This window comes from Oryctolagus cuniculus, chromosome 16, assembly GCF_051225735.1.
Source record: "Oryctolagus cuniculus isolate XC-2025 breed Fujian yellow rabbit chromosome 16, ASM5122573v1, whole genome shotgun sequence".
Taxonomy (NCBI): domain Eukaryota; kingdom Metazoa; phylum Chordata; class Mammalia; order Lagomorpha; family Leporidae; genus Oryctolagus; species Oryctolagus cuniculus.
Genome location: NC_142882.1, coordinates 12,879,956 through 12,906,269, shown reverse-complemented (window position 1 = coordinate 12,906,269; position 26,314 = coordinate 12,879,956). Strand labels below are relative to the sequence as shown.

The 26,314-nt window shown below is 40.4% G+C and overlaps 1 protein-coding gene across 1 annotated transcript; it reads right to left on the bottom strand.

Annotated features, from left to right (window-relative positions):
- Positions 1 to 3,370: 3,370 nt before the first annotated feature.
- LOC138847811 (vomeronasal type-2 receptor 116-like) lies at positions 3,371 to 9,698 on the bottom strand. Its single transcript, XM_089315540.1, has 4 exons — positions 9,549 to 9,698; positions 8,766 to 8,781; positions 4,703 to 5,595; positions 3,371 to 3,424 (listed from the first exon to the last, which is right to left on the bottom strand). The coding sequence occupies exons 1-4, from the start codon at positions 9,696 to 9,698 to the stop codon at positions 3,371 to 3,373; spliced, it is 1,113 nt and encodes a 370-aa protein (XP_089171666.1).
- Between the last annotated feature and the right edge of the window lie 16,616 nt (positions 9,699 to 26,314).

The window sequence follows — 26,314 nt, the reverse complement described above, 5'->3', positions numbered from 1 at the left end:
TTTCATTTCTGTTGGCATGCTGTATCTTTTTCCAGCCTTTCATTTCCAATCTATATACATCTTTATTGGAAAGATGTGTTTCTTGTAAGTAACAAATTCATGGGTTTTGTTCCTTAACCCAGTCAGTCAATCTGTGTCTTTTAAATGGACAGTTAAAGCTGTTAACATCCAATGTGACTATTGATAAGTAGTAACTTTGCCCTGCCATTTGCCGAAGATATTTTCTAATATATGCTTTGAACTTCCTGTGATCTTTTTCTGTGAGGTTTCATGATCGTGTTTCTGTGTTTCTGTGTGTAGCACATCTTTAAGCATCTTTTGCAGGGCTGGATGAGTAGCAATAAATGCTTTCAATTTCTGTTTGCTATGAAAGGTCTTGATTTCACCTTCATTCACAAATGAGAGCTTTGCAGGATATAATATTCTGGGCTGGCAGTTTTTTTTTTTCTCTTAATACGTTGGCTGTATCTGGCCATTCCCTTCTATCCTGTAGGGTTTCTGATGAGAAGTCAGCTGTGAGTCTAATTGGAGATCCTCTGAGAGTAATCTGACATTTCTCTCTTGCACATTTTAGGATCTTTTCTTTCTGTTTCACTGTGGTGAGTTTGATTACAATGTGTCGTGGTGAGGATCTCTTTTGGTCATATTTATTTGGGCTTTTATGAGCTTCCTGTACTTGGATGTCTCTGTCATTCACCAAACCCTGGAAGTTCTCTGCTAGTATCTCACTAAAAAGGCCTTCTAATCCTTTCTCTCTCTCCATGCCTTCACGAATTCCTTGAACACAAATGTTGGGTTTTTTAATTCTAATCTGTAGATTCCCAATAATAGTTTTTATATTTCTAATTTCCTCATCTTTTCTTTGGTTTGACTGTATACTTTCCTGTGCTCTGCCTTCTACGTGTGATATTCTCTTCTGCTTCACCCATTCTGTTTTTAAGACTCTCTAATGTGTTTGTCATTTGATGTATTGAATTTTTCATTTCATTTTGATTTCTCCTCACTATCACGCTTTCCTGTTCTACTAGATTCTTCCTTTCATTTTGACTCCTCCTTGAGTTTCATTTTCACAAGAAAGATTTTCTATCCTGTCCACTAAGGATTTATATAGCTCAAGCATTTGTTTTTGGAAACTTCTAAATGTTCTTATTAATTTTTTGAAATCTGTATCTTGCATTTATTCCATTTCATCGTCTTCATAATCTTGGCTTGAGGTGTCTTGTTCATTTGGGAGCGTCATAATGTCTTCCTTGTTCTGGTTTCCTCAGTTTCTGCGTTTGTTGCTTGACATTGTGGAGTTATTTGGATTCTTCTTCCCTAGCTGTGGTATTTTTTTTCTTGTTATACTATGCCTGTATTAAGTGGACTGTCTGCTTTGATGCAGCCTTAGAGGCTTGAGATGGGTGTGGCCAGAGAGCTCTGTTTGGTTCCTCAGGATTAAGGGTGTGCCAAAGGTGACACTCCCAGGTTAGGCGTGGTAAATCTTTTTTTTTTTTTTTTATTCAGAAGGGAAGTAATTCACACACACACCCAGAGTCAGCTTGGCTGTGGGCGGGCACAGCCATAAGTTCACACAGCTTTTACGAATGACCAAAATGGCACCTGCTCTTTGTTTTGCTCACCTTTTAGAGGTAAGCGGAGAGAGAGAAACTCATGTTCGTACTGGTCCCTTTGGAAGAGGAGCAACTGGGACAGAATCCAGTACCCCAACCAAGACTAGAACCCAGTGTGCCAGCGCTGCAGGCAGAGGATTAGCCTATTGAGCCATGGCGCCAGCCACTAACACATATTTTTAAAAGGTTACCAAAGAAAGAAAATTTTCGAGGACCAGGAAGCCTTCTAGAATGAAGATGGTTCAGAATGCCTGGACCAAAACATGTATTTATAGCCCTGGCCTATATTCTTGCAGAACTATGGACTTCTTGCTTATTTGTTGAACATTTTGTTTGTTGGAGCATTAAGTCTTTGAATATAATGCAAACTAAAACTATGTTATCACAAAAATAACAAAACAAATATTAGGTTCAGCAAAAGAAAAAAAGAAAATAAAACTGCAAAGCAGAATGATGAAAATCAAGGTGGCACCATGGCTCACTTGGATAATCCTCTGACAGCAGCACTGGCATTCCATATGGGCGCCAGGTTCTAGTCTCAGTTGCTCCTCTTCCAGTCCAGCTCTCTGCTGTGGCCCAGCAAGGCAGTGGAGGATGGCCCAAGTTCTTGGGCCCTGTACCCACATGGGAGACCAGGAGGAAGCACCTGGTTCCTGATCAGCATGGCACGCCAGCTGTAAGAGCCATTTGGGAAGTGAACCAATGGAAGGAAGACCTTTCTCTCTCTCTCTCTCTCTCTCTCTCTCTCTCTCTCTGTCTAACTCTGCCTGCTCTGCCTGTCTAAAAAAAAGAATGATGAAAATCAGTAAAATGGAAAACTACACTTTAAAAAAAGGAATGAAAGACGCATGCTGCAATGTGGATGGATTTGGAATCTGGATCCAATTGAATGAAGCCACACTCCTATGCCACATACTGACTAGAAAGCTTTTTATTTAATAAATATAAATTTCTAAAGTACAACTGTTGGATTATAGTGGTTCTTCCACCCATACCCGACCTCCCATCCCCAAACCATCCCTGCTCCTATTCCCTTTACCACCCCATTCTTCATCAAGATTCATTTTGAATTATCTTTATATACAGAAGATCAACTCTATACTAAGTAAAGAGTTCAACAGTTTGCACACACAGACATGCACACAAACAAAGTATAAAGTACTCTTTAAAGACTAATTTTACTGTTAATTCTCATAGTACAATACATTAAGGATGGAGGTCCTACATGGGGAGCAAGTGCACAGTGACTCCTATTGTTGATTTAACAATTGATACTCTTATTTATGACATTGGTGATCACCCAAAACATTTGCCATGAGCTGCCAAGGCTATGGAAGCCTCTAGAGTTCACAAACTCTGACCTTATTTAAACAAGGCCATAATCAAAATGGGAGTGCACTACTCCCTTGAGAGAAAGAAAGGAAGGAAGGAAGGAAGGAAGGAAGGAAGGAAGGAAGGAAGGAAGGAAGGAAGAAAGGAAGGGAGGAAGGAAGGAAGGAAGGAAGGAAGGAAGGAAGGAAGGAAGGAAGGAAGGGAGAAAGGAAGGGAGGAAGGAAGGAAGGAAGGAAGGAACTGAAGGAGATGATTGGTTGCATGATATGAGGTCATGGGAGTTAGAAAATGACTACTAATGCAGAAATTTTTATAGAGTGATAAAGATGCATTCAATCCACAGAGAAGACTATTGCACAAATGTGAACACAGTGTGCACAATCTGAATGTATAAATCCAACTGATTTGAACAATTTAAAAATGTTTCAATTTGGCTGTAAGAATTTCACATCAATCACACAGCATTCTGACCCCATATGCTATTGGAAAAAGAAAAATTAAAACAAGGGAATAAAATAACCAGTATTTTGACTGAAGAACATAGTTACTGAGTCATTCACATGTGCAAATCAATATCCCATGTATGTGTGATAAAGATACCATTTCAAAATAGCTCAACAATGAGTATTTATTAAGATTTTTTTGGAAAACAGGGTATACCCACAGTGGAATACTGCATGACCTACCACCTCCTGTATCTAGGAAAGAAATCTCACTTAAATCACAATGCCAACAAATAAATGACAAACATTCAACAGCCAGGGCAAACAGAATGTGAAGCATGTTAATCAGATGTCTTAGCAAATAAGAACACTTACATTGTCTGCACATTGATAAATAAATAGAAATTAATTCAGTCTCCACCATTTCAGGGATAGCTATTAAATATAAAATAACATTGCTGGGGACAGGCGCAGTGGCTTACTTGGTTAGTCCTCCACCTGCGGCACCAGAATCCCATATGGGCACTGGGTTCTAATCCCAGTTGCTCCTCTTCCAGTCCAGTTCTCTGCTGTGGCCCAGGAGGGCAGTGGAGGATGGCCGAAGTGCTTCAGCCCTGCACCCACATGGGAGACAAAGAAGAAGCACCTGGCTCTTGGCTTTGGATCAGGCTAGCTCCGCCAGTAGCTGCCATTTGTGGGGTGAACCAATGGAAGGATGAACTTTCTCTTGGTCTCTCCCTCTCACTGTCTGTAATTCTACATGTCAAATTAATAAATAAATAATCTTTTTAAAAAATAACCTTGCTGTTGTAGCCTTGATGGCCATCAGAGGTTTCATTTAAAGCATGATTCATTTTTACTCAATTTAAAAATTTCCCTAAACTCCATTACTAACTCTGAGATGTAGAGAAACAGAAGGTTAGTGATAGAAACCAAGAGACCTCCTATTCGATGCTTCACACATCTACACCCCCAATGCTTGTACCTGGGCTGAGGTTACAACCAACAACAGGGAGTCAGACCCTGGATTTTCACATGGGTGCCAGGGCCAAGTTACATGAAGATTCACCACTTCCTTCCGAGGGCCCCCAGGACTCAAAAGTCCAGGTCAGGGGCCAAAACCAGAGCCAGAAATAGATGCCATGAGCTCAGATTGCTAGGCTAAACATCCAACTAACCAGTCATTTATAAAGGAAAAATCCATTTTAGCTCCTTCATATATCTGGATTGCTACTCAGCCTGCATTCTTGGTCCTAAACCCTGAAAATGTGACAGGAAAACAAGTGGAAATTTTTAGGATCCCTTAGAACTTACTCTTTTCTTTAAGCCTTTCAAAGAATTCCTTTCTGGTCTTAAGAGAATAATGTAGCACTTGGGGAGGAAGATGCAGCCCAAGAGCCCCGCACTGGAGGCCAAGATGGAGAAGACCTCCACGGCCACCATGACCTTCCCCTTGGTGCTGTGGTAGACAGGCAGGAAGGTCACCCAGACACTGCAGAACACCAGCATGCTGAATGTCAGGAACTTGGATTCATTGAACGTGTCAGGCAGGTTCCTGGCTAGGAAAGCCACAGTGAAGCTTGCCAGGGCCAAGGAGCCCAGGTAGCCCAGGACACAGTAGAAGGCAGTGGCTGAACCCTTGTTGCACACCAGGATGATGTGGCCATGCTCAGAGTGTGCATCTGTGTCAATAAAGGGAGGAGAAGTCGCAAGCCAGATACCACAAAGAACCAGTTGGATCAGGAAACAGATAGGAATGACAGAGTTAGAAGCTCCTGATACCAGCAATTGCCTGATAGTTCTTCCAGGTTTTGTAACCTTGAAGGCAAGAATCACAGTGATGGTCTTGGCCAGCACGGTGGAAACAGCCACTGTGAACACAAGGCCAAATACTATTTGCTGGAGGAGGCAGTTGGCTGTGTTGGGACGGCCAAGGAAGAGTAAGGAGCAGAGGAAGCACAGGAGGAGGGCAATGAGTAGGATGTAGCTGAGGGTCCTGTTATTGGCCTTGACGATGGGAGTGTCTTGGTGCTTCACAAAGACCCAGAGGACGGCAGCTGTGAGGACAGAGAAGCACAGAGCCATGCAGGTCAGAGCCATCCCCAGAAATTCCTCAAAGCCTAAGAAGGTCACCAGTTTCGGGAGGCAGTGGTTTCTCTCCAGGTTTGGGTACTCGTGATCTGCACACGGGATGCATTGTTCTGCATCTGTGGGGAAAAGCAAGATTCACGTTTCCATTTCACAATTTGCTCCTTTTTCCCTGTTCAGGAAAAGGGTCATAGTGAGTCCATCCTGCTCTGATGTATACCAAGAAACACTAAAGGATATTTCTACATTCCTGACCAAGGGAGAATGCTTATCTCCTGTGGAAGAAAGTCTTTCAAGGAAGCTCCTTTGCACATGGGGCTCTGTGGTCTCATTCTGTCACTCTGAGTTTTTTTTTTTTTTTTAGTGTTTGAATTTCTATAGAATGATGAATTTCCTATATTTCATATGGGCATGAGATTCTTCCAAGCCCTCTTCTCTACAGTCCCCAGTGTCTTTCTCAGGAGGAGCCTTAGATTCACATGGGTTAGAATATTTTTCTGGGGTCATCAGTGTTAAGGTTTTTCTTACTTTTCCTCAGATGTTGACGACGTATATAAATGATATCTGATTCCTGGGACCTCTATAAATTTTTTCAGTACTCTAATTTCCTGCATGGACTCACCTTTTCATTCTTTCCATATAAATATTGTGATACTGTGATTGAATGTAAGAGAATTGTAGCTGGTTGTCTTTCTGAGGTAATATAGCCATAGGTGGTATTTTCATGATGTCACTGAAACACACTCTTGTTAACCTGAAAGCATGGCTTTTTCACCTTTTTAGCTCATGTGAACACCACATTGGGCACCACATTGTCTCACTTGAAGTAATGCACTTCTGCTGCTACAGCATGAGAAAAGTCATTAAATACAGGCCAGTTGGTGAATATGTTTCTTTTAATCAAATGTCCATTAAACAAACAAAAATAGGGTCAGTGTTGTGGCATGACAGGTAAAGCCACGACCTGCAATGCCAGCATCCCATATGACATTGTTTTGTGTTCCAGTTGATCAATTTCCAATCCAGCTCCCTGGAAATAACCTAGAAAAAGCAGCAGAAGGTGGTCCAAGTAATTGGGACACCCACAGCCATCTGGACAACCCAAATGAAGCTCCTGGCTCCTGGCTTCTGCCTGGCCCAGCCTGGGCCATTCTTTTCCTCTGGGGCATGAGCAATTACATTGAGGCTCTCTCTCTTTCTCTCCTGTTCTCTGAATCTTTGATTTTCAAATAAAATAAATCTTTTTTAAAAAAGCAAAAGAATGGTATTAGTAGGACTACACTTGCAGTAAGAGTCCTACTCTGTTTTTATCCTTGGTGTTCATGCAAGAATACAAGCTTCAGGGACTGAAGTTGTGATGTAGGAGGAAAAGCCACAGCCTGGGATGATGGCATCCCATACAGGCACCAGTTCATGTCCTGGCTGCTCCTCTTTTAAACCAACTCCGTGCAAATGTGCCTGGAAAACCATCATAGGAAGGCCAAATACTTGTGCCTCTGCAAAACCTGGAAGAAGCTCTTGGTTTCTGGCTTTGGCCAGGCCCAGTTCAGACCATTACAGCTATCTGGGGAATGAATCTACCTGATGGAAGATCTTCTCTGTCAGTTTTCTCCCTCTCTGTTATGCTCTCCCTCTCTCTGTAACTGACATTGAAATGAAGAAATAAACATATTTGTGAAAAAAAAGAAAGAGAATATAAGCATCTATAAAAATTTGAGGAATTCTCTCCTAAAATTCTTTTCAAGGTGTACCCTTTACTTTTTATAGAATATGTAGGTGCTTCTGGCATCTGGCTCAGAGATGCACTAGACACACATATGCAAATGTACATTGTACAATGGGTCAGTGTATGACACATTAATTTTCTTTTTTCACTAACTTACTGCATGTTGATTATTTTCACAAAACTTAAAGTCTTTTTTTGTTATCATCTTTTTACTGGAAACTATATAACTTGTTTTAAGTAACTGAAATGAAAACAATTCTAGAGCTAAGATTATGTGAACTGAAATATCCTTTCAGAAGAATTCAAATTATTATAAATATATTTATTATACATTGAATAGTGAAACTATTTACCAATGAGACTTAGTACATTTTCACATTTCTCAAAACAATTGGCTTTGATATTTAACATTGCTTAAATGTTGGCCTTTTGCAAAGGATTTTGGGTTACTCAGTTGGATCATTTTTAGGATGCTGTATCTCTATATTCACCTTGTTTGTTCTCTTACTAAATTATATACATTCAAAGGACAAAGTGGTGGCATTCGTTATGTGTACTGCACACCATGCACAATGTCAAAGATGTAACACAGAAAATAATACAGTATTCCCATCACAATTCATGTGAAGTAGAACCCTGCTCATCAGTTGTGTATGGAAAAGTTTTGATTTCAAGCCCTTTAGAAATCCAAAGGGAGCCTTAACAAACACAAATATTATATTTCTTGTTTAGACATTAGGTCTCAGAATGAGACAGTCTCCTCCAGCACCAGATGGGAAAGAAGGATGCCAGATAGAATCAGTGTCAGAGTAGAACTAGAGAGGATGAGCATCACCAGACAACAGCTTACACATAATGAGATGGTGATAGTGAGCATACAACAAGGGTATGGAAAGAGTGAGTGAAGGTGTGCATGGAGAACAATAGGGCACTCTGATCCCAATACAAATACTCTTGGTTTCCTTTATATCAAGAGAGAGTTCAGAGACTGGAGTCCTCATAGGTCAGTTCTAGGGTTTTTACCTGTATGATTGGAAATGTCTCTCTCTGGACAAACAACACAAGTATAGCAGCAAACAGGTCTTCCTTCCTGTGGTATTTTCCTGAATCCTGGACCACACCTCTGGCTACACAAAGACTGAGGAGTCTGAGGGGGGAAGAGAAGTGATGGTCATTGTTTTATATGTCATTAGGCACTGTGATAGGATGACTCTATTTGCCTCATCACCCCCAAGGTCATCACTATGCCCTCCCTGATCTGTATCTCCTTGATTTTACCTAGACATCCAATTTGGAGTTTCTATGATTCTCATCCCTGGTTTATCAGCTGTCTAGCAAATATTATGAGGTACCTGATCACTTTAATTTCATTCATAACCACATCTATGCTAAGCATTTCTTTCTTTCTTGAATTGCTTCCTGTGAAATCTTTTCCATTCAGCTTTTAATGTGGTAATTATTTTGAGAATGTGTATGTCTGAGACTACTTTACATGCTTCTTTGCTTGATTGAGTAGATTTTACATGCCAGAAAAAATATCAAAAAATCAAAATGACTAGGTACAGTTCTGAATAACTACCTAGGAAAAGACAAGCCCACACAGAAATGGTGAGGAATGTTATAAACCATGGATTGTGCATTGATCTACTTCTGGACTTCTAGACCCAGGGAGAGCAACAATTCTAGATTACCAAAGATTTGTAATATAATGTACAGCAGCTATATAAAACAATAACAAAATTGTCTGGAGTATTTAAACAGCACAATAATGATAAAATTTTTTATCACAGCTAAGAGGTGCTATTCAGAAGAAAAACCGAACTGATTGGCAAACACAATGAAAATATAGAAAATGGGAATAGTTTCTACAAATACATGATGGATAAGTCCACTCATAATTTATTTGTATTCATACTGCATCAAAACATAATATTGACTCTCACCATATGATTAAAATATCACTATGCTTATAAATATATATCTAATACATGAAGTTTTTTCACGTTATATAAATAAAAAGGTTGAAATAAAATTTTGGAATTTGTGTAGATGTGCATTTAGTAATTTTATGTCTACATATTGATCTCTATCTCTATTCCTTAACATTGCTCTTTCTAGTCACTCAACCTTTGGATGCATAAATATGCCCAGAATAAAAACAACAGTATCTAATACAAATGTGCACTTCTAATACACACTGGCTCATATATGTGTAAGCAATACCATATCTTTTGGAGCCAAGATGTGAAATGGGAACTGAATGCTTATTTAAAGTCTCACACATAATATCCTCTCAGACTCTCCTCAGACCCTCTGTAGGTATCCAATATTCCCATGAATTCACACCTCCATGAATGCAACAGGCCATTCTATCATTTCTTCATTGAGGACCAAGCTTTGATCATGTTTACTCTCAGAGGAAAACTCCCCGATTTTAATCAGCAACCGAAATCCAGCAGGAAAGTTCACAATGTTGTGGATATCGTAGTGTGCCATATGGAATCTCGTTTCATGGAAGGAAACATCCTCCCCAGCACTGTTGGTAAATTGGATTTCCCTCAGAAGTGGATGAAGCTGGAGGGGAGGCACAATTGAAAAGGGAGAGAACATTCAGATTAGAGGTGGGAGGTGCACATGTACTGAGAAATCCTTGTCTCCCCTCCTCTCTATTTTCAGAGAGTCTATTTGGTGGAGGCTGACTTTGTCTGAATGGTCCCCACATTGTGGGTTCAAGTAATGAGAATTCTGCCTCTTCCCTATTAGAATGATGGGGAGTATCTGAATCCAAACAGAGAAATCACAGGATGTGTCCCACAGGGTGGCTGACCAAGAACGATTGGTTAGAGGTTTAGGAAAGCTCATCTTAGTTCTTCCACATGAGAACAACATGGCTTTATATGTGAAATACCTTGATTGTTGTGATGGTTGATGGTTGTGATGGTTCTACACTTCTAAAAGTTTAACCCATTCCCCCAAAAAGAATGATATCTGTTCTTTGGCAAAATAATGGATGCAACTGGATACCATTATTCATTGTGAAATGTACTAATTCCATAAAGAAAATAGCATATAGTTTTTTTGGTAATAGGTACTACATAATATAGAATGGAAAAAAATCCACAATGTATAAAAATGAAACTGACATCTCTGGGTTTGATTTGATTTGTTTATGACCCATGTGTAAATTCCTGTGTAGCTGTGGTATTTCTACTTTTCACTTCTGGAACATTATGATTTGTGTGGTATTAAACCCTACTTTTCACTTCTGGAACATTATGATTTGTGTGGTATTAAACCTGTGATTAAAAGTTAATTGAAATTAAAAGGAAATTAGTAAAGGAATTAGAGGGGATTAAGATATGAAAGGAAAAAACAATGGTTATCTTCTTAGAATTGCATCAATGAGCCAGCACTGAGGCTCAATAGGCTAATCCTCTGCCTGTGGTGCCGGCACACTGGGTTCTAGTCCCGGTTTGGGTGCCAGATTCTGTCCTGGTTGCTCCTCTTCCAGTCTAGCTCTCTGATGTGGCCCGGGAGTGCAGTGGAGGATGGCTTAAGTCCTTAGGCCCTGCATCCCCATGGGAGACCAAGAGAAGCACCTGGCTCCTGGCTTTGGATCAGCACAGCGCGCCAGCTGCAGCAGCCATTGGAGGGTGAACCAATGGCAAAAGGAAGACCTTTCTCTCTGACTCTCACTGTCCACTCTGCCTGTCAAAAAAAAAAAAAAAAAACAGAATTGTATCAATGAAATACATGAAATCTGTTCTTTTATATCAGTAAATTTCTCTTTAATTTAACAAATTTTAAGCTGACCTTGTGGTGCAGCAGGTGAAGCCACTGTGCACAGTGCCCAGCAACCCTTTGAGTGCTGGTTCAAATTCCAGCTGTTCTACCGCTGATTCAGCTTTCTGCTAATGTTCCTGGGAAAGCAGCAGATTAGGGTCCAAGAGCTTGGGCCCCTGCACTCACATGGGAGACATGGTTGAAGCTCCTACATCCTGGCTTGGCTTGGCCTAGTCCTGGTCCTTGCAACCAGTGGGGAGTGAATCAACAGATGCAAAATCTGCCTTCTCTTTCTTTCTCTGTCTCCCTCTCACACAGTAACTTGGTTAAACGAATTAGAAATCCAAGCATAATTTTTCTTAATAAACATTTTGGAAAGTCTGCTTGTACATCCCTGGCTGAACCTGATAGTTCTAAACTTTAAAAATGTGTATGTTTTGTATGTGCAGGTCCATTTGTATAGCAATTTCACCTCAGTGGATTTTAACAGTAATATGCAAGATTTTTATTTGACTCTCTGCACTTTGACTTTTTTGTTGAGAATGCAGGTACCTTTTGAGATGATAGGGGAAATGTTTTATAACCAAAAAGATAATTAAGAATACCCTGATGGTAGTTATGATCTGAACAGTGTGTACTAGCCCTTACTTTCTGAGTCTCCTGATGCCTTTGTGGGATGACCAATTCTTTAAACAACCATCATCATGTCTTCACTAACGTGAACCAAGAACTTCATAAATAACAATAATCTTATCTTTGTAAACATTCTTGGCCAATATACTTACTTTTCTAATTAGGAGGCTACCAAATCACAGCTGATATGTCAATTACTATTGTACATGAACACAGAAGTTACATAGACAAGTAAACATGCAGATGTCCATTTACATATATATATATATAGTATAGATTATATGTATTTCTTCTGTGAGACATTAAATTTATTTGATTTACTAAATAATTTGATCAGTATATTTTCCTGTACATGCATGGAGACGTTCCTAATTGTGTTCTACAATGGGTATTAGATTTATGTGAGCCAGAGTTAAAATCCAGACAAATCCATGTATATCCCAGTGGGTGTACCCTGTGCTTATGTGCATGCTTAGTGATCTTGTATATAATAATAGGTTCACAGCCCCTCCTGACTGCTTGTGTCAGGTTTTCTGTATGACATCACTTCCTGGGTTAGAGTCATTTTATGATATAACGTTGACCCCACTTCTTCTATTTTTTTTTTTTTTTTGTTTACAGGCAGAGTGGACAGTGAGATAGAGAGAGAGACAGAGAGAGAGAGAAAGGTCTTCCTTTTGCCATTGGTTCACCCTCCAATGGCTGCTGTGGCCAGGGCACTGCAGCCAGTGCACCGCGCCTATCCGAAGGCAGGAGCCAGGAGCCAGGTGCTTCTCCTGGTCTCCCATGGGGTGCAGGGCCCAAGCACTTGGGCCATCCTCCACTGCACTCCCGGGCCACAGCAGAGAGCTGGCCTGGAAGAGGGGCAACCGGGACAGAATCCGGCGCCCCGACCGGGACTAGAACCCCGTGTGCCAGCGCCGCCAGGCGTAGGATCAGCCTATTGAGCTGCGGCACCGGCGCCATTGACCCCACTTCTATTTTCCCCAACAGCATCTCACAGAGGGCATGGGCTACAGCGTACAGCATTATAGAGGAGATATCTGCTGTGGGAAACACCATAGTCCATATTTCCTGGCTTTGCAATCATTCCAAAAGAAAATATAGTTTTGATCATTACCTTCTTCCTAGTCCTTGTAATGAGCTGTATTAAGATATTTTGCAGCATTTCATTGTACGGTGAGAAACATTATTCTTCTATGATCTGTCATTATAGAGTCTGAATTGAAAATGTTACGTGGAGCTAAATTCACTCCTTAGAGAAAGGACAGTCTCTTCAACAAATGCAGACATTTGGATTTCCACATGAGGAGATTTGAAATCTGATTGCTACCTTACACCCTATACAAATATTAATTCATCATTTTTCAAGGATCTAAGCCTAAAACCAAAAACCATCAAACTACAAAGGCAAGCACTGGGGAATCACTGCAGGACATGTGCATAATTACTTGGATAAGACCCCAAAAATACAGGCAATAAAGGTGACAATAGACACATGGGATTACAAAAGACACATTCATCAAAGTGAAGATACAACTTACAGAATGGGAGAAAATATTTGTAAAATATTCATCTGATAAAGTACTAATCTCCAGATTGTAGAGGGAGTTCAAGAAACTTAACAACCACATTAACAACATTCCTAGTAAGGAATGAACTTGGGCCGGTGCAGTGGTCCAGCAGGTTAATACCCTGGCCTGAAGCGCCAGCATCACAAATGGCATTGATTGGAGACCTGGCTGCTCCACTTCCAATCCAGCTCTTGTTATGGCCCGGGAAAGCAGTAGAAGATGGCCCAAGTCCCTGGGCCCCTGCACCGCATGGAAAACTCAGAAGAAGCTCCTGACTCCTGGCTTTGGATTGGCACAGCTCCGGCCATTGCAGCCAACCAGAGAGTGAACCATCGGATTGAAGATGTCTCTCTCTCTCTCTCTCTCTCTCTCTCTCTCTCTCTGCCTCTCCTCTCTCTGTGTAACTCTGACTTTAAAATAAATAAATGAATCTTTAAAAAAAAGAAATGAACCAAAGACATGAATGGGCATTTTTCAAAGGATGAAATACAAATGGCTAAGAGAAACATGAAAAGATGCTCAGGCCACTAACCATTAGGAAAGTGCCAATAAAAACTACTGTGAGATTTCACTCCACCCCACGTAACATGAATATTATCTAAAATGTGAAAAATAACAAAGCCTGGAGAGGATCTGGAAAATAAGTACCTCAATAAATTGTGATGGAAAAGATTGTAAGCTGGTACAACCATAATGGAAGATAGTAGAGTGATTATCAGAAAACCAATACTAGTTGTACCATATGGTCCAGCTGTCCACACCTGGGAATGTATTCAAAGGAAATGAAATCAGCACATGAAGTAATCACCTATACTCCCATGTTTATAGCAGCTCAATGCACATTAGCTAAGATGTGCAATCATCTAGATGTCCATCAACTGATGACTGGATGAGGAAATGTGACATATACACATACATATATACATACATGTACATATATATAATACATGCACATATACATATATATATATACATGTATAGTGGAATATTATTCAACCATAAGAAAGAATACTTGAGATTTAAAATCAGAGATCATTACAGTAAATTACATAAGCCAGACCTAAAAAATATCAGTTTTTGTCTTATTTGTGCTAGTTAATATATAGAGTATAAAAATGTGTGGATGTCATATCATTGGCTATATAATATTAATATTGCTTCACTGTATCATATCATGTTAATGACAATATTCTCCTCTTTCACATGTTAAAAAAATTGAGTTCACATGTTAAAAAAATTGAGTTGGGGATACTGAGCTCCTTTGGGATACTAGTAATGCTATGCACTGAATTTGGGTGTTGATTATGAGTGTGATACAACAACAAAAACTCATTTATCTGTAGATTATGTGCATTTCTTAGTATATATACTGTCTTTAAATATTTTCAACATGTTCCATAGCAGAAAATGTTTTTTAAAATGTTCAAGAAGAGATAACAAATCCTCCACACACAGATAACTATTACAGATGTATCTATGCCCAGTCTGTTGTGAAAGAACCCACTCTCCATTATACCTGATCATGGCAATCTCAACATGAAAACATGTACATGTGGTACTGCAATAAAAATACCTGAGGATGCCAGCAGGTGTTCAATGCATGTCCTGTTCTGGGAGATGTTTACCTGCCATGGAAGAATCCTAGGTTGAGCTGCATCTGCTGGAGATCCCTTTTCTATTTGCTCTGAAAGCATCTTATGGAGGGCATGGGCCACTGCATACACAGCATTGTAGATGAAATAGCTGGAGTCAGATATGGTCAGCATGTCAATGTGTCCCGGGAAAAACTCAAAAGAAGCATTTGGTGGGCAGACTCCAATTGTTCCACAAAGTGACCCAGGAGGTAAGCAGTGAAAAGCATGAAGCCATAGTTGACTGAGGAAGAAATCTTCTGGGTAGTGGGAAGGGTCAACTGTCCTGACAAAATGTTTGAGGCCAGGGATTTCTCCCTTGTAATGTGAAAATGAGAAGCCTCCATGGAAAGAGTGCAGCATCTGTTGTGTCTCGAGCAGAACAATCTCCCACTTTGCAGCCATGATCCACACCTTCCCCAGGGTTAAATAGTATTTGCTTAGAATTTCCATGGTGTAGAGACTCCTCACATCACCATATAGAATATGCACATTTGCTGATAAAATTCGGATCTCCGCTAGGAAAGATATTTCAGTTTTTTTATACCTTTTCTTAGTGTCAGGGAGCTTTATTGCATAGGCCAAGCAGACATCTTTCTTTACCATCTCGGCTAAAATATCTTGAAGGAACTGCTCTCCTTTCAGATCATTAGATACAAAGATCGCCACCCAAATCCAGCCAAAATGGAGCAGCAATGAGAGCATTCCACAGATCAGAGAGTTGTCACTAGTGCCCATCTGATAGAGCGATGGAAACTTGTCTCTCTCACTTAGCATGGGATCATAGGGGCCATAAGTGATCTGAATAGAAAGAAAACAATCATGATTTAAGTTTTGCAGGTAAAGAAGGCCAATTTCTACCATCTGGGCTTAGAGAAATCCATGCTTCAATGCCTATTGCTTTCAGGAGGAGAAATGCATATCCTCATTTATAGCATGAAAGAATATGTATAAGATACCTGTGTATCTTCATATTCATCCAAAGGAAGAAGAGAGCAAGGATTTTGGACAAGGACATTGGACTTTCTCACTTCTCACCACATGTCACATGTGGGGAGCAGCCCACAATGCAACTGGTGTTAAATCTTACCTCTGAGACAAACAACCCCTTACTCTGTTAATCACTTCATAGTTTGAATTTCATTTGTTTTCACAGCATAACCTAAATTGCCATGAATAATTCATTCACCTACCATCTCTGAGTTTTGGTAAAGTTGCTTTTCAGACCAGAATCTTCCTAAGCTATTCCAGTCTAGCTTGAAGTTATTTTGCACAGATTGCTACCTGTTTGAAGTGGTGTCCTTTAAGAATGCTGGAAATGCAGACCCTTGGATGCAGCTGGTCAAATTATGTACTTGGTTCCTGAAACCATTTTTGAGATTTTAATTTAGTGCTGGTCCCTCATTCTCAACACAGACAGCAGCAGCACCATAGTGGGTATTTGGTGACTGAACTAGTGAATGTGTGTACACTGTCTGCCTCTCTTTGTTTCTCAGTCTATCAAACACACTTTAAGATTAAATCACTGTGTTGACATGGAAAGTGACCTGGGAGCCCTGTGAAAGAATCTGCCGAATGTGATGAATTCAGGATTGGGATGAAGTCAGGATTGGGATAGGGAGAGGGTGAATCTCACCTAAATGCAACTCAGCACCAAACACTCTTTGATGAACTTTGGGACTGTCATGGTCCTCTGTGTGCTCCAAATGAAAGCACAGGCTAGTGATTTATATACACATGTCTAACATGGAGTCATCATAGGACATGTCTGTGCTGTGGGTATTTCCTGTGAATAGTCAACAATCAACATTCACAGCAGGTGGGGATGGATACATTGGCCCAAGCTGGATCTGGGGGGAGGCTCTCAGCTTCCACTGCTCCTTCCCTTTCTCACAGCCAAAAGAGATCTCCAGAATCTCTTTCAACTAACAGTGTATATGTCATGTGGCTTCCAATGACCCTTGCTTCAGGTATGGCAGATCTGGTGGCAGATGGAAATATTTCTCACCAGTATTCACAACCCATTTACCTGTGGGGTTTTGTACAGCTCCAACATCGTTCCAATTTCAGCCGAAAATGCTGATGTGGTTCCAGCAATGATGGCAACTGTCTTGCCTTGTGTCTGGCAGGTGTAGTTAGGGATGAGATAATGCTTTCCAGTCAGCCAGTGCAGAGTGCTCCTCAGGGTGAACTGGCCACTGGTAACAGAATTGTAGAGCTGGAAACCCAGGGTCAGGTTGGGGAGGAGCTGGGGGTCCTTATTGATCTCCTGGATGGCAAAGCAGAAGGCCAGCACGTATTGGTAGTTCTTCCACAGCCACCTAAAGAGTGGAGCAGGGTCAGAGAGAAGGGAGAGACCATGGAATTCAGATCAACAACACAGCCATGCCCTGAAGCAGCAATGGCCAGACTCAGGCTGCCACTCAGTGGTGCCTCAGCTCTGGCACGTGGAAGAGGTCTGAGTGAAGTCTCAAGGGTTCTAGAAGATCATGGAATGGCCATTGGACTCCTCTGAAGCAAACTTTGTCCATGATCACATTCACCTTCCCGAACCCTTCAGGAAAGCCTTGATGTGTCCCAACATGGGATTATACTTCTACTTAGGGATGGAAAGCAAGAGACAAGCATCTCTCTTTTCAGTAACTTCTAAAATAGTTGAACACCATCTGGCTTGTCAGTTACCCAAGTGTTTTTCAACATCTCTAATCTATTCACCAAAGCCATTTTTGTGAACCCTTTCTGTAATTTTCCACTTATTATACCAACACTCACAGAAGCATTTTCATTCAAATATATGTTCCTTGAAAATGAGCATTTTATTAAGAAGGTCAAATTGTTAGAATATTTACAAGGTTCACTTTATTTTTATTCACTGTTTTCTTCATTCACTGAAATCTCTTTTAACATTTCACATTTTATTCTTTAACATTCTCTGCATGTTTCTATAAAGCTTAAGCAAAATTATGAGTTCTTGGGATTTAGTAATGGCTCTCAAATATTAGCTATCCTAGAGTGTTATGAATGTTTTCTTTTCACACAATGGATACCTTTGCTCCTCTTCTTGGACATTTTTTTCCTTATTTTTACAATTCATCCATAATTTGAATGTCAAGAAATACATACTTGTCAATAGTTTATGTGGAATTTCATAAATTTATGCAATTGTCTGTTGTTTAGGTGCATTGATTCATGTGTTTGAATGTTGAGCTTTATAGATTGTCATTTCAATATGTTAAATTCATGAAATATGTTTATGCAATTTCTAAAATGCAATGTTTGATTTAAGGTTAGTACATTTATTCTCAAGATTCATACAATTTTGTATTATTATTACATACAGAATTTGAAACTTTTTTTTACCTAAAATAGTCAAATTTTGTTCTATTCAATGAATGGTTGATTCAAAAAGTTTTTTATTTCATAAACAGGGCTTACTTGTTATACACTAAGTAGACCCATCCAAAAATATGACACTGAAGACTGTTCCATACTTACTTTTACTTATTTGAATGGAAGTTAGGAGCATTAAATTGAAATGTTTCTTGCTGATATCAATAGAGTGAATACAAAATGTCCATTTCTCACTCTGCAGTAGTGGAGAGCAAGCAGAAAATGGAAAGGGAAGGTTGTGAAAAGCAAAAGAACAGAAGGAACTCCAGCCCTCTCTTATCTGCATTCCTGCAACTTCTGTATATTTATTCTTTAGAATTCTCAAGCACAATTAAACATTCACAGATACAAGCACAAGTACAATCTGACAGTCCGAAGCACAGTTGACACATAACTCAATGTTGGACTTACCAATTAACTGCCATCTTATCCACTGGCCTGGATAAAAAAGATAACTGGATCATGTCTGATTCTGGTTCCAGGAAGTAAAGGGGGAAAAACCCACCCAGTACCAGGTCTCCATCTCTGTAGACACTTGGTCTCATGGAATTATAACAGTTCCTGGGAGGTATGTCCTGTGAACTGTATAAAGGATTCAGGAGTAGGTTGACAAAAATCACTGAAAACAGCATGTCAAGTGAACCCACTGTAAAGTTAAAGGCCCAAATCTCTGTTGATATTAGCAGAAAATGGTCTGGATTATGTCTTCTATCTCAGTTCTCTGAGGAACTGCAGGGAGAATAGAGCTCTGTGTATGGCAAAGCTGATCCCAGTATAGCTATATGCACTAAACCTGTAGACAGTGTGTGCTAGTCTATTGAGTCACACAGGGACACAACCAAAATCACAAGAAAGACATTTCAAAGGGAGTCACAGGGCTGAGGCCTTGCCTTAATGTCCCTGTGATCAGATCAACTCTGGTTTCTATATATTTACTTTGTTTCATTTCTGTCCCAATCAGGAACTCATAGCATCACCCCACCCTGAGGCTATGCACCTGCTACTCTCCATTAAGGAGAAAAACTGCTTTGGAAAAACATGCTTTGGACTCTCATTCCTCCCTAGGGCATTGCTGCGACAGAGCTGTGTAAACTTTCATGCACACGGGCCAAGAGTTGTTAGGTTCATCTAGTATTTTCATGGTTTTGGCAATTGTAGAAATAATTAGTGTTGGAATAAAAAAAAATACTCAGTTTCATCATGTCAAATAATTCTTTATCAAGAAGGTGAAGGGTCACATTCACCACTTATGACCCTATATGTACCTCAGGAATGCTCTTCATGGCTGTGCCTAATATCTCTCCCAGGCCTGTAGTACTTTAATGGAGAAACAGTCTTCATGAATTGCAAATAAGTATATCCAGAGAAGGGCAGTAGTTCATTCCTGCGTTTACACTTATATATAATCTTATGTAATCTAATTGTGTTCAATATGCTTCAAAATACAGTAAAGTTTTGCACCATATAATTAAGCCCTTCAGAATGTATATAGGAATATATACAGCACCTGTGTTTTGCGTGTGTGTGTGTGTGTGTCTGCGTGCTTCTTTTATCTTAAATTGCTTCTAACCCATGTGTTAGCTTTGTTCCTAATTTTCTCTCAGCTGCTGATAGAAAGTTGTGCATTTGCTGATGACATGTGTGAGGAACATTGTATTGTATGCATACATGTGAAATGAGAATTCAATGCATATTTAAAATTTCACATATCATCTCCTCCCACCTCTCTCTGTTTCTAATTCTTCTCATAGAATGACACCTCCTTGAATGCAGGAGGCCATTCTATCATCTCTGCATTTTGATGACCAAGCCTTGGTCATGTACACTCTTGCAGGAAAACTCTCCAATTTTAGCCAGCAACCCAAGACCCAGAGGAAAATACACACACTCTGGATATCATGATATGCCATACAGTGCTGTGATCATAGGAGGATTCTTCATCCCCAGTAATGTTTGCAAATGGGCTTTTCCTTGGAAGTTGTTGAAGCTGAAGGACAGGCATAATTGGAAAGAGAGAGAGCCATCAGATGAGAAGTGGGAGGTGGATGTGTACTCAGCAGTCCTCATTTTTCCTCAATCTCCCTATCCTCAATGTTTCTTTTTGGTTGAAATTAGTTTTTTTTGTTTGATTTTTGTGGCCACCATGTCATAGGTTCAAATGACGAGAAGTGTCTTTCCATGAACCCTCCTAATGAAATGGGAATTTTCTTAACACAATCAAGAGAGGTGTATGATGTATTTCAAGGGTGGCTAGGGTATGGGCTCTTTGCAACTCATCCCAAAGATTTGGTTCTATCTTTATGAAAGCTATATCTAGTTCTTCAATAACATATGCAAACATGGGTTTACAGGTCCCTATGATTTTTGTGTAGGTCACACATATAGTGGTAGGTTTATTTTAAAATTCTATGTAAGTACAGTAAATGAAATTCTAGCTCAATTTTGGTTCAACAAATACAAATCTATCCATAGACTTTTCAGAAGTAAAAAAAGAAATTAGATGGTGTAATAAGCTCTGAGTTTTTTACATATGGATATTTGCCTTTTTCCTAGACTTTAATCTCTTCAACTAATTTAATCTGTATGTCCCATGAGTTACTAAATCTATTCTACATATAAGTGATGGATTCAGATAATGTAGAATAAAATCCAGACAAATCCATGTTGCTGTGGATTCGTTCTGAGAGGAGTGCGGTGGGGGCAAGAGGCGCAGAGTCACCACACAGACACCAGTGGTTGGGTGAAAACAGGCCAGAGGTGAGCAGCCTGCAGACTCATTTATTTCAGTTGTTACAGCAGCTTATATAGCCAAGGCAGCCAATCTGGTCAAGAGGTGGTTTATGCCCTAACCAATCTCAGCCTGTTGCCAGACAGGCTCCATTGCCAGGTGGGTTTTGAAGCCATTCCTGAGTAACTGACACTCACTTGCCAGTGGCCATCTTGACATGGCCTTCTTATTCCACCACATTTCCCCCTTTTTGTTTATTTTTGAGCAATGGGAGACATGATCCTTGAAAATACCATTGTTGACCCTTTCCATGTGGTCTCCCTAGGTGGCTGTGCCTCTCTTAGGTTGTCCCCAGGGGATCTTACCCATCATTGACTAACCAGCCCTCAAAATGGGAGACCACAGGAGTGCTTGCTCAGATGGGGGTAGGAATGAGGAACAATGGTAATCAGGAATGGCATGACCACACACAGGCTGTGGGCCATTTGAGTGGCTGACCTGAGCTAAGTGGGGTATAAAGCAGCAGCAGATGTAGCTGTGGGCAGGGTAGGATGATAGGGCATCAGCTTTACAATCAGTGCCAGGTGCATCTGCTAACAAGGCAGATTCTCAATTGCTCAGCTGGTTCTGGTTGACTATCAGTTGCAGCCTTGATGTTTCTGCTGGTACCCAAAAAGGCTGTCTCTCATTCTCTGGAAAGACACAAGCATATCCTCAGCCCTTTGTTAGCAGAGGGTGTTGTCCCTTCCATTCTCCAGTCAGTGAGTCTTTCCACCTAACCACAGGGGCTGGGGTCTGGGATGGAGAGGATCCCCGGTGTTTATAAGCTGGGATGACCCTTTGGGAATCAAAGTAATCAAAAGTAAGAAAATTGGGCATGTTCTGAGGGCTAGTGGAGGGCTCTATGTGTCCCTTTTCCAATTGTTCCTGTACCAATTCTCTAAGGTTGCCAAATTTGGATTGTAATATTGGCTACTGCTCTACCTAGATGTTTCCTGTTTTTTCTCATTCAATGGGGATTGGGCCTGGCTTTTGTATGAGGTGAGAAGTGTGTTCTATGGGGGTGAATCTTACTTGTAGGCTCTCCATCAAAGCTGTTGGCTCATGGAGATTTGTGATCCACAGTAAGAACCACTTGCATTTGTGAGAGAACATCTCTCCCCCATAAGGTCATGGAAACCTCAGCAATTAGTGGAAAGATGGTTCCTGTATCTCCACAGTCATCTCACCAAGTTACAGGCATGATGACCTGATCAGCCAATTTTAATCCTCCAATGCCTTGGAGGTTGGGCCAAGGGAATTTTCTTCCAATGGTGCATTTTCCTTGCATTCCTAGCTTTTAAGACAGTGGAATCCACCCCCATATCAATTAAACCCAAAAAGGCAATATCATCAAAGTATAGGGTCAATTTTTGCCTCAGATTGAAGATGGGCATCGACCAGTTAATGGTGGTGGAACTCCCACTTACCTGCTGGGCCGAAGGCTGCCCCACTGGGAGTTTAAAGGCTTGGTCTTGCAATATCTTTCCCAGTGAAAGCCTTTTTAAAATCTGGAACACAGTGTTTTGGGCTTGCCCTGTCAGTAGTTGGGCAGTTTTGCTGTAGGTGTCCTGTTTCCTGACATCCCCAACAAATTGGAGGATAATTAGACTTCCTTGTGTTCAGTATGTTAATGGATGCAGTTAGGGATTATACGGTGTATCAACAGGGTTTACCTCCTTTTTAGCTACTATCCAATGAAGAAAGGCTTTCATTACAGACAGGGGCAATTGCAACATTTGCCTCTTTGGTAGCACCTTCCCAAGCTAATTATTTGACCAAGTTGTCTTGATCAGGACCAAGTGGCAATCTTTTCTGTACTGCCTCCAAGACTCTGGTGAGGAAATCAGGGAACGATTTGCCTGGGCCTTGAACTAGGTTTCTAAAGAGCTGACTATAATTAGGAAGATTTATAGTTTATGGCTCTAAGTGCCAAATCTCTAACCTGATCAAAATAGGCACCTACTCCAATGCGGGCCTGTTCACGAGGATATATGTAGGTGCCATGTCCTGTCAGCATATCAAAGGTTACTGCAATTCCATAGGCAGCATTATTCCTTGCCACAGTTACAGCCTCTTCCTTTCCACTGTAAGGACTATGGTCTTGACAAACATGCTTTGAGCAGTGTAACCCAGTCAAAATGAGTTTGAATGTTCATTGCCCATTGTGTGAGCATCTGTTCAAAAGAGGGAGAGTTGGGACCTGACTCTTGAGAAGGCTTCTTTAGCATAGTAAGGTCATTTACTGGCATTAGAATCCAGGCCCTGAATTCTGTGTCTGTTTCTAAATTAACAGCAAACATGCAGGTGGGATGGATTCTAGCAGCTGCCCTGAGAGCCTGGGGTGCCTGGGGACTGCCACAAATGTGGGGATACTCACTGGGTACAGATGGGATGACTTCACAAGGGTTATTGCTTTGAGGTCATCTAAGTTCATCCCATGGGTATTTGGGGAGTGGCTGACTAGGCATTGCTGTGTTGTCTGCTGTCATGTCATTTTCACTGTCAGAGTTCTCTCCCCAAGTCATCAATTGTTGCCTGTGAGGCAGAGGCCTGGAGTGACAGGCTCTTATAATTCACAGATTCATTATGTTTGGTAATCTGTGTGGGTTTCTGACAGGGGGTACCATTCCCACGTTTGAGCACTTAAGAGTGGCATGCCATGCCAACTCTAGACAAAGGAAAGAAACCCACAGCACTGCTGCCAAAACAAAACAATTCCTAGCACCTCAGTGGCTGATGGCATTATGCAGGGGGTTCCCTACATTAGACAGACAGTGATGTATCAGATCATATGTATGTCCTGTGCTTAGTGGGGGACTTCTTTGACTCATTAGGTCAAGGCCATCTGCCCAAATGGTGTCTCCAAAGTGTCACCTCTCTTGAGTGAGGGAAGAAGACTTGGTTCCGAATTCGGGGATGAGCAATCCCTTATATGAATTTGCTAGATGGATTCACTGCTGAATTGTACCAGATATTTAAAGAGGAAATAATTCCATTTTTTCCCAAACTTCAAAACAATTGAAAGAGAGGGAATCCTCCCAAATTCTTTATATGAAGCCAAAATCACCTTAATCCCTAAGCCAGAAAAAGATGCAGCATTGAAAGAATATTACAGACCAATATCCCTGATGAACATAGACACAAAAATCCTCAATAAAATTCTGGCCAATAGAATGCAACAACACATCAGAAAGATCATCCATCCAGACCAAGTGGGATTTATCTCTGGTATGCAGGGATGGTTCAGTGTTCGCAAATCAATCAATGTGATACACCGCATTAACAACCTGCAGAAGAAAAACCATATGATTATCTCAATAGATGCAGAAAAAGCATTTAATAAAATACAACACCCTTTCATGATGAAAACTCTAAGAAAACTGGGTATAGAACATTCCTCAATACAATCAAAGCAATTTATGAAAAAACCCATGGCCGGCATCCTATTGAATGGGAAAAAGTTGGAAGCATTTCCACTGAGATCTGGTAACAGACAGGGATGCCCACTCTCACCACTGCTATTCAATATAGTTCTGGAAGTTTTAGCCAGAGCCATTAGGCAAGAAAAAGAAATTAAAGGGATATAAATTAGGAGGGAAGAAGTCAAACTATCCCTCTTTGCAGATGATATGATTCTTTACTTAGGGGATCCAAAGAACTCTACTAAGAGACTCTTAGAAATCATAGAAGAGTTTGGCAAAGTAGCAGGATATAAATCAATGCACAAAAATCAACAGTCTTTGTATACACGGGCAATGCCACAGCTGGGAAAGAACTTCTAAGATCAATCCAGTTCACAATAGCCACAAAAACAATCAAATACCTTGGAATAAACTTAACCAAGGATGTCAAAGATCTCTATGATGAGAATTGCAAAACCTTAAGAAAGAAATACAAGAAGATACCAAAAAATGGAAAAATCTCCCATGCTCATGGATTGGAAGAATCAATATCATCAAAATGTCCATTCTCCCAAAAGCAATTTAGAGATTCAATGCAATACCAATCAAAATACCGAATACATTCTTCTCAGATCTGGAAAAACTGGTGCTGAAATTCATATGGAGGCACAAGAGACCTCGAATAGCTAAAGCAATCTTGTACAACAAAAACAAAGCCGGAGGCATCACAATACCAGATTTCAAGACATACTACAGAGCAGTTATAGTCAAAAGAGCATGGTATTGGTACAGAAACAGATGGATAGACCAATGGAACAGAATAGAAACACCAGAAATCAATCCAAACATCTACAGTCAACTCATATTTGATCAAGGGTCCAAAACCAATCCCTGGAGTAAGGACAGTCTATTCAATAAATGGTGCTGGGAAAATTGGATTTCCATGTGCAGAAGCATGAAGCAAGACCCCTATCTTACACCTTACACAAAAATCTAATCAACATGGATTAAAGATATAAATCAACAACCTGCCATCTTCAAATTATTACAGAACATTGGAGAAAACCTCCAAGATATGGGCACAGTCAAAGATTTCTTAGAATAGACCCCAGAAGCACAGGTAGTCAAAGCCAGAATTAACAATTGGGATAACATCAAATTGAGAGTTTCTGTACAGCAAAAGAAACAGTCAGGAAAGTGAAGAGGCAAATGACAGAATGGAAAAAATATTTGCGAATTATGCAACTGACAAAGTATTAATAACCAGAATCTTCACAGAGATCAAAAACTCCACAACAGCAAAACAAACAACCCACTTAAGGGATGGACCAAGGACCTCAATAGACATTTTTCAAAAGAGGAAATCCAAACGGCCAACAGACACATGAAAATATGTTCAGGATCACTAGCAATCAGGGAAATGCAAATCAAAACCACAATGAAGTTTCACCTCACCCTGGTTAGAATGGCTCACATACAGAAATCAACTAACAACAGATGCTGGCAAGGATGTGGGGAAAAAGGCACATTAACCCACTGCTGATGGGAATGCAAACTGCTAAACCCACTATGGGAGTCAGTCTGGAGATTCCTCAGAAACCTGAATATAGCTCTACCACATGACCCATCATCCCACTCCTTGGAATTTACCCAAAGGAAATAAAACTGGCAAATAAAAGGGGTGTCTGAACCTCAGTGTTTATTGCAGCACAATTCCCAATAACTAAGACATGGAATCAACCTAAATGCTCATCAACAGAAGACTGGATAAAGAAATTATGGAATTTGTACTCTATAGAATACTATGCAGCATTGAAAAAAAATGAAATCCGGTTATTTGCAACAAAATGGAGGAATCTGAAAAACATCATGCTGAATGAAATAATCCAGTCCCAAAGGGATAAATACTATATATTCTCTCTGATCTGTG

Coding starts and splice junctions, on each gene's coding strand:
- LOC138847811 (XM_089315540.1), bottom strand. CDS start 9,698: ATGGCACACTACGATATCCACAACATTGTGAACTTTCCTGCTGGATTT. Junction 3,425..4,702: donor TGAAAGGCTTAAAGAAAAGA/GTAAGTTCTAAG, acceptor TTTTTCCAATAG/CATATGGGGTCAGAATGCTG.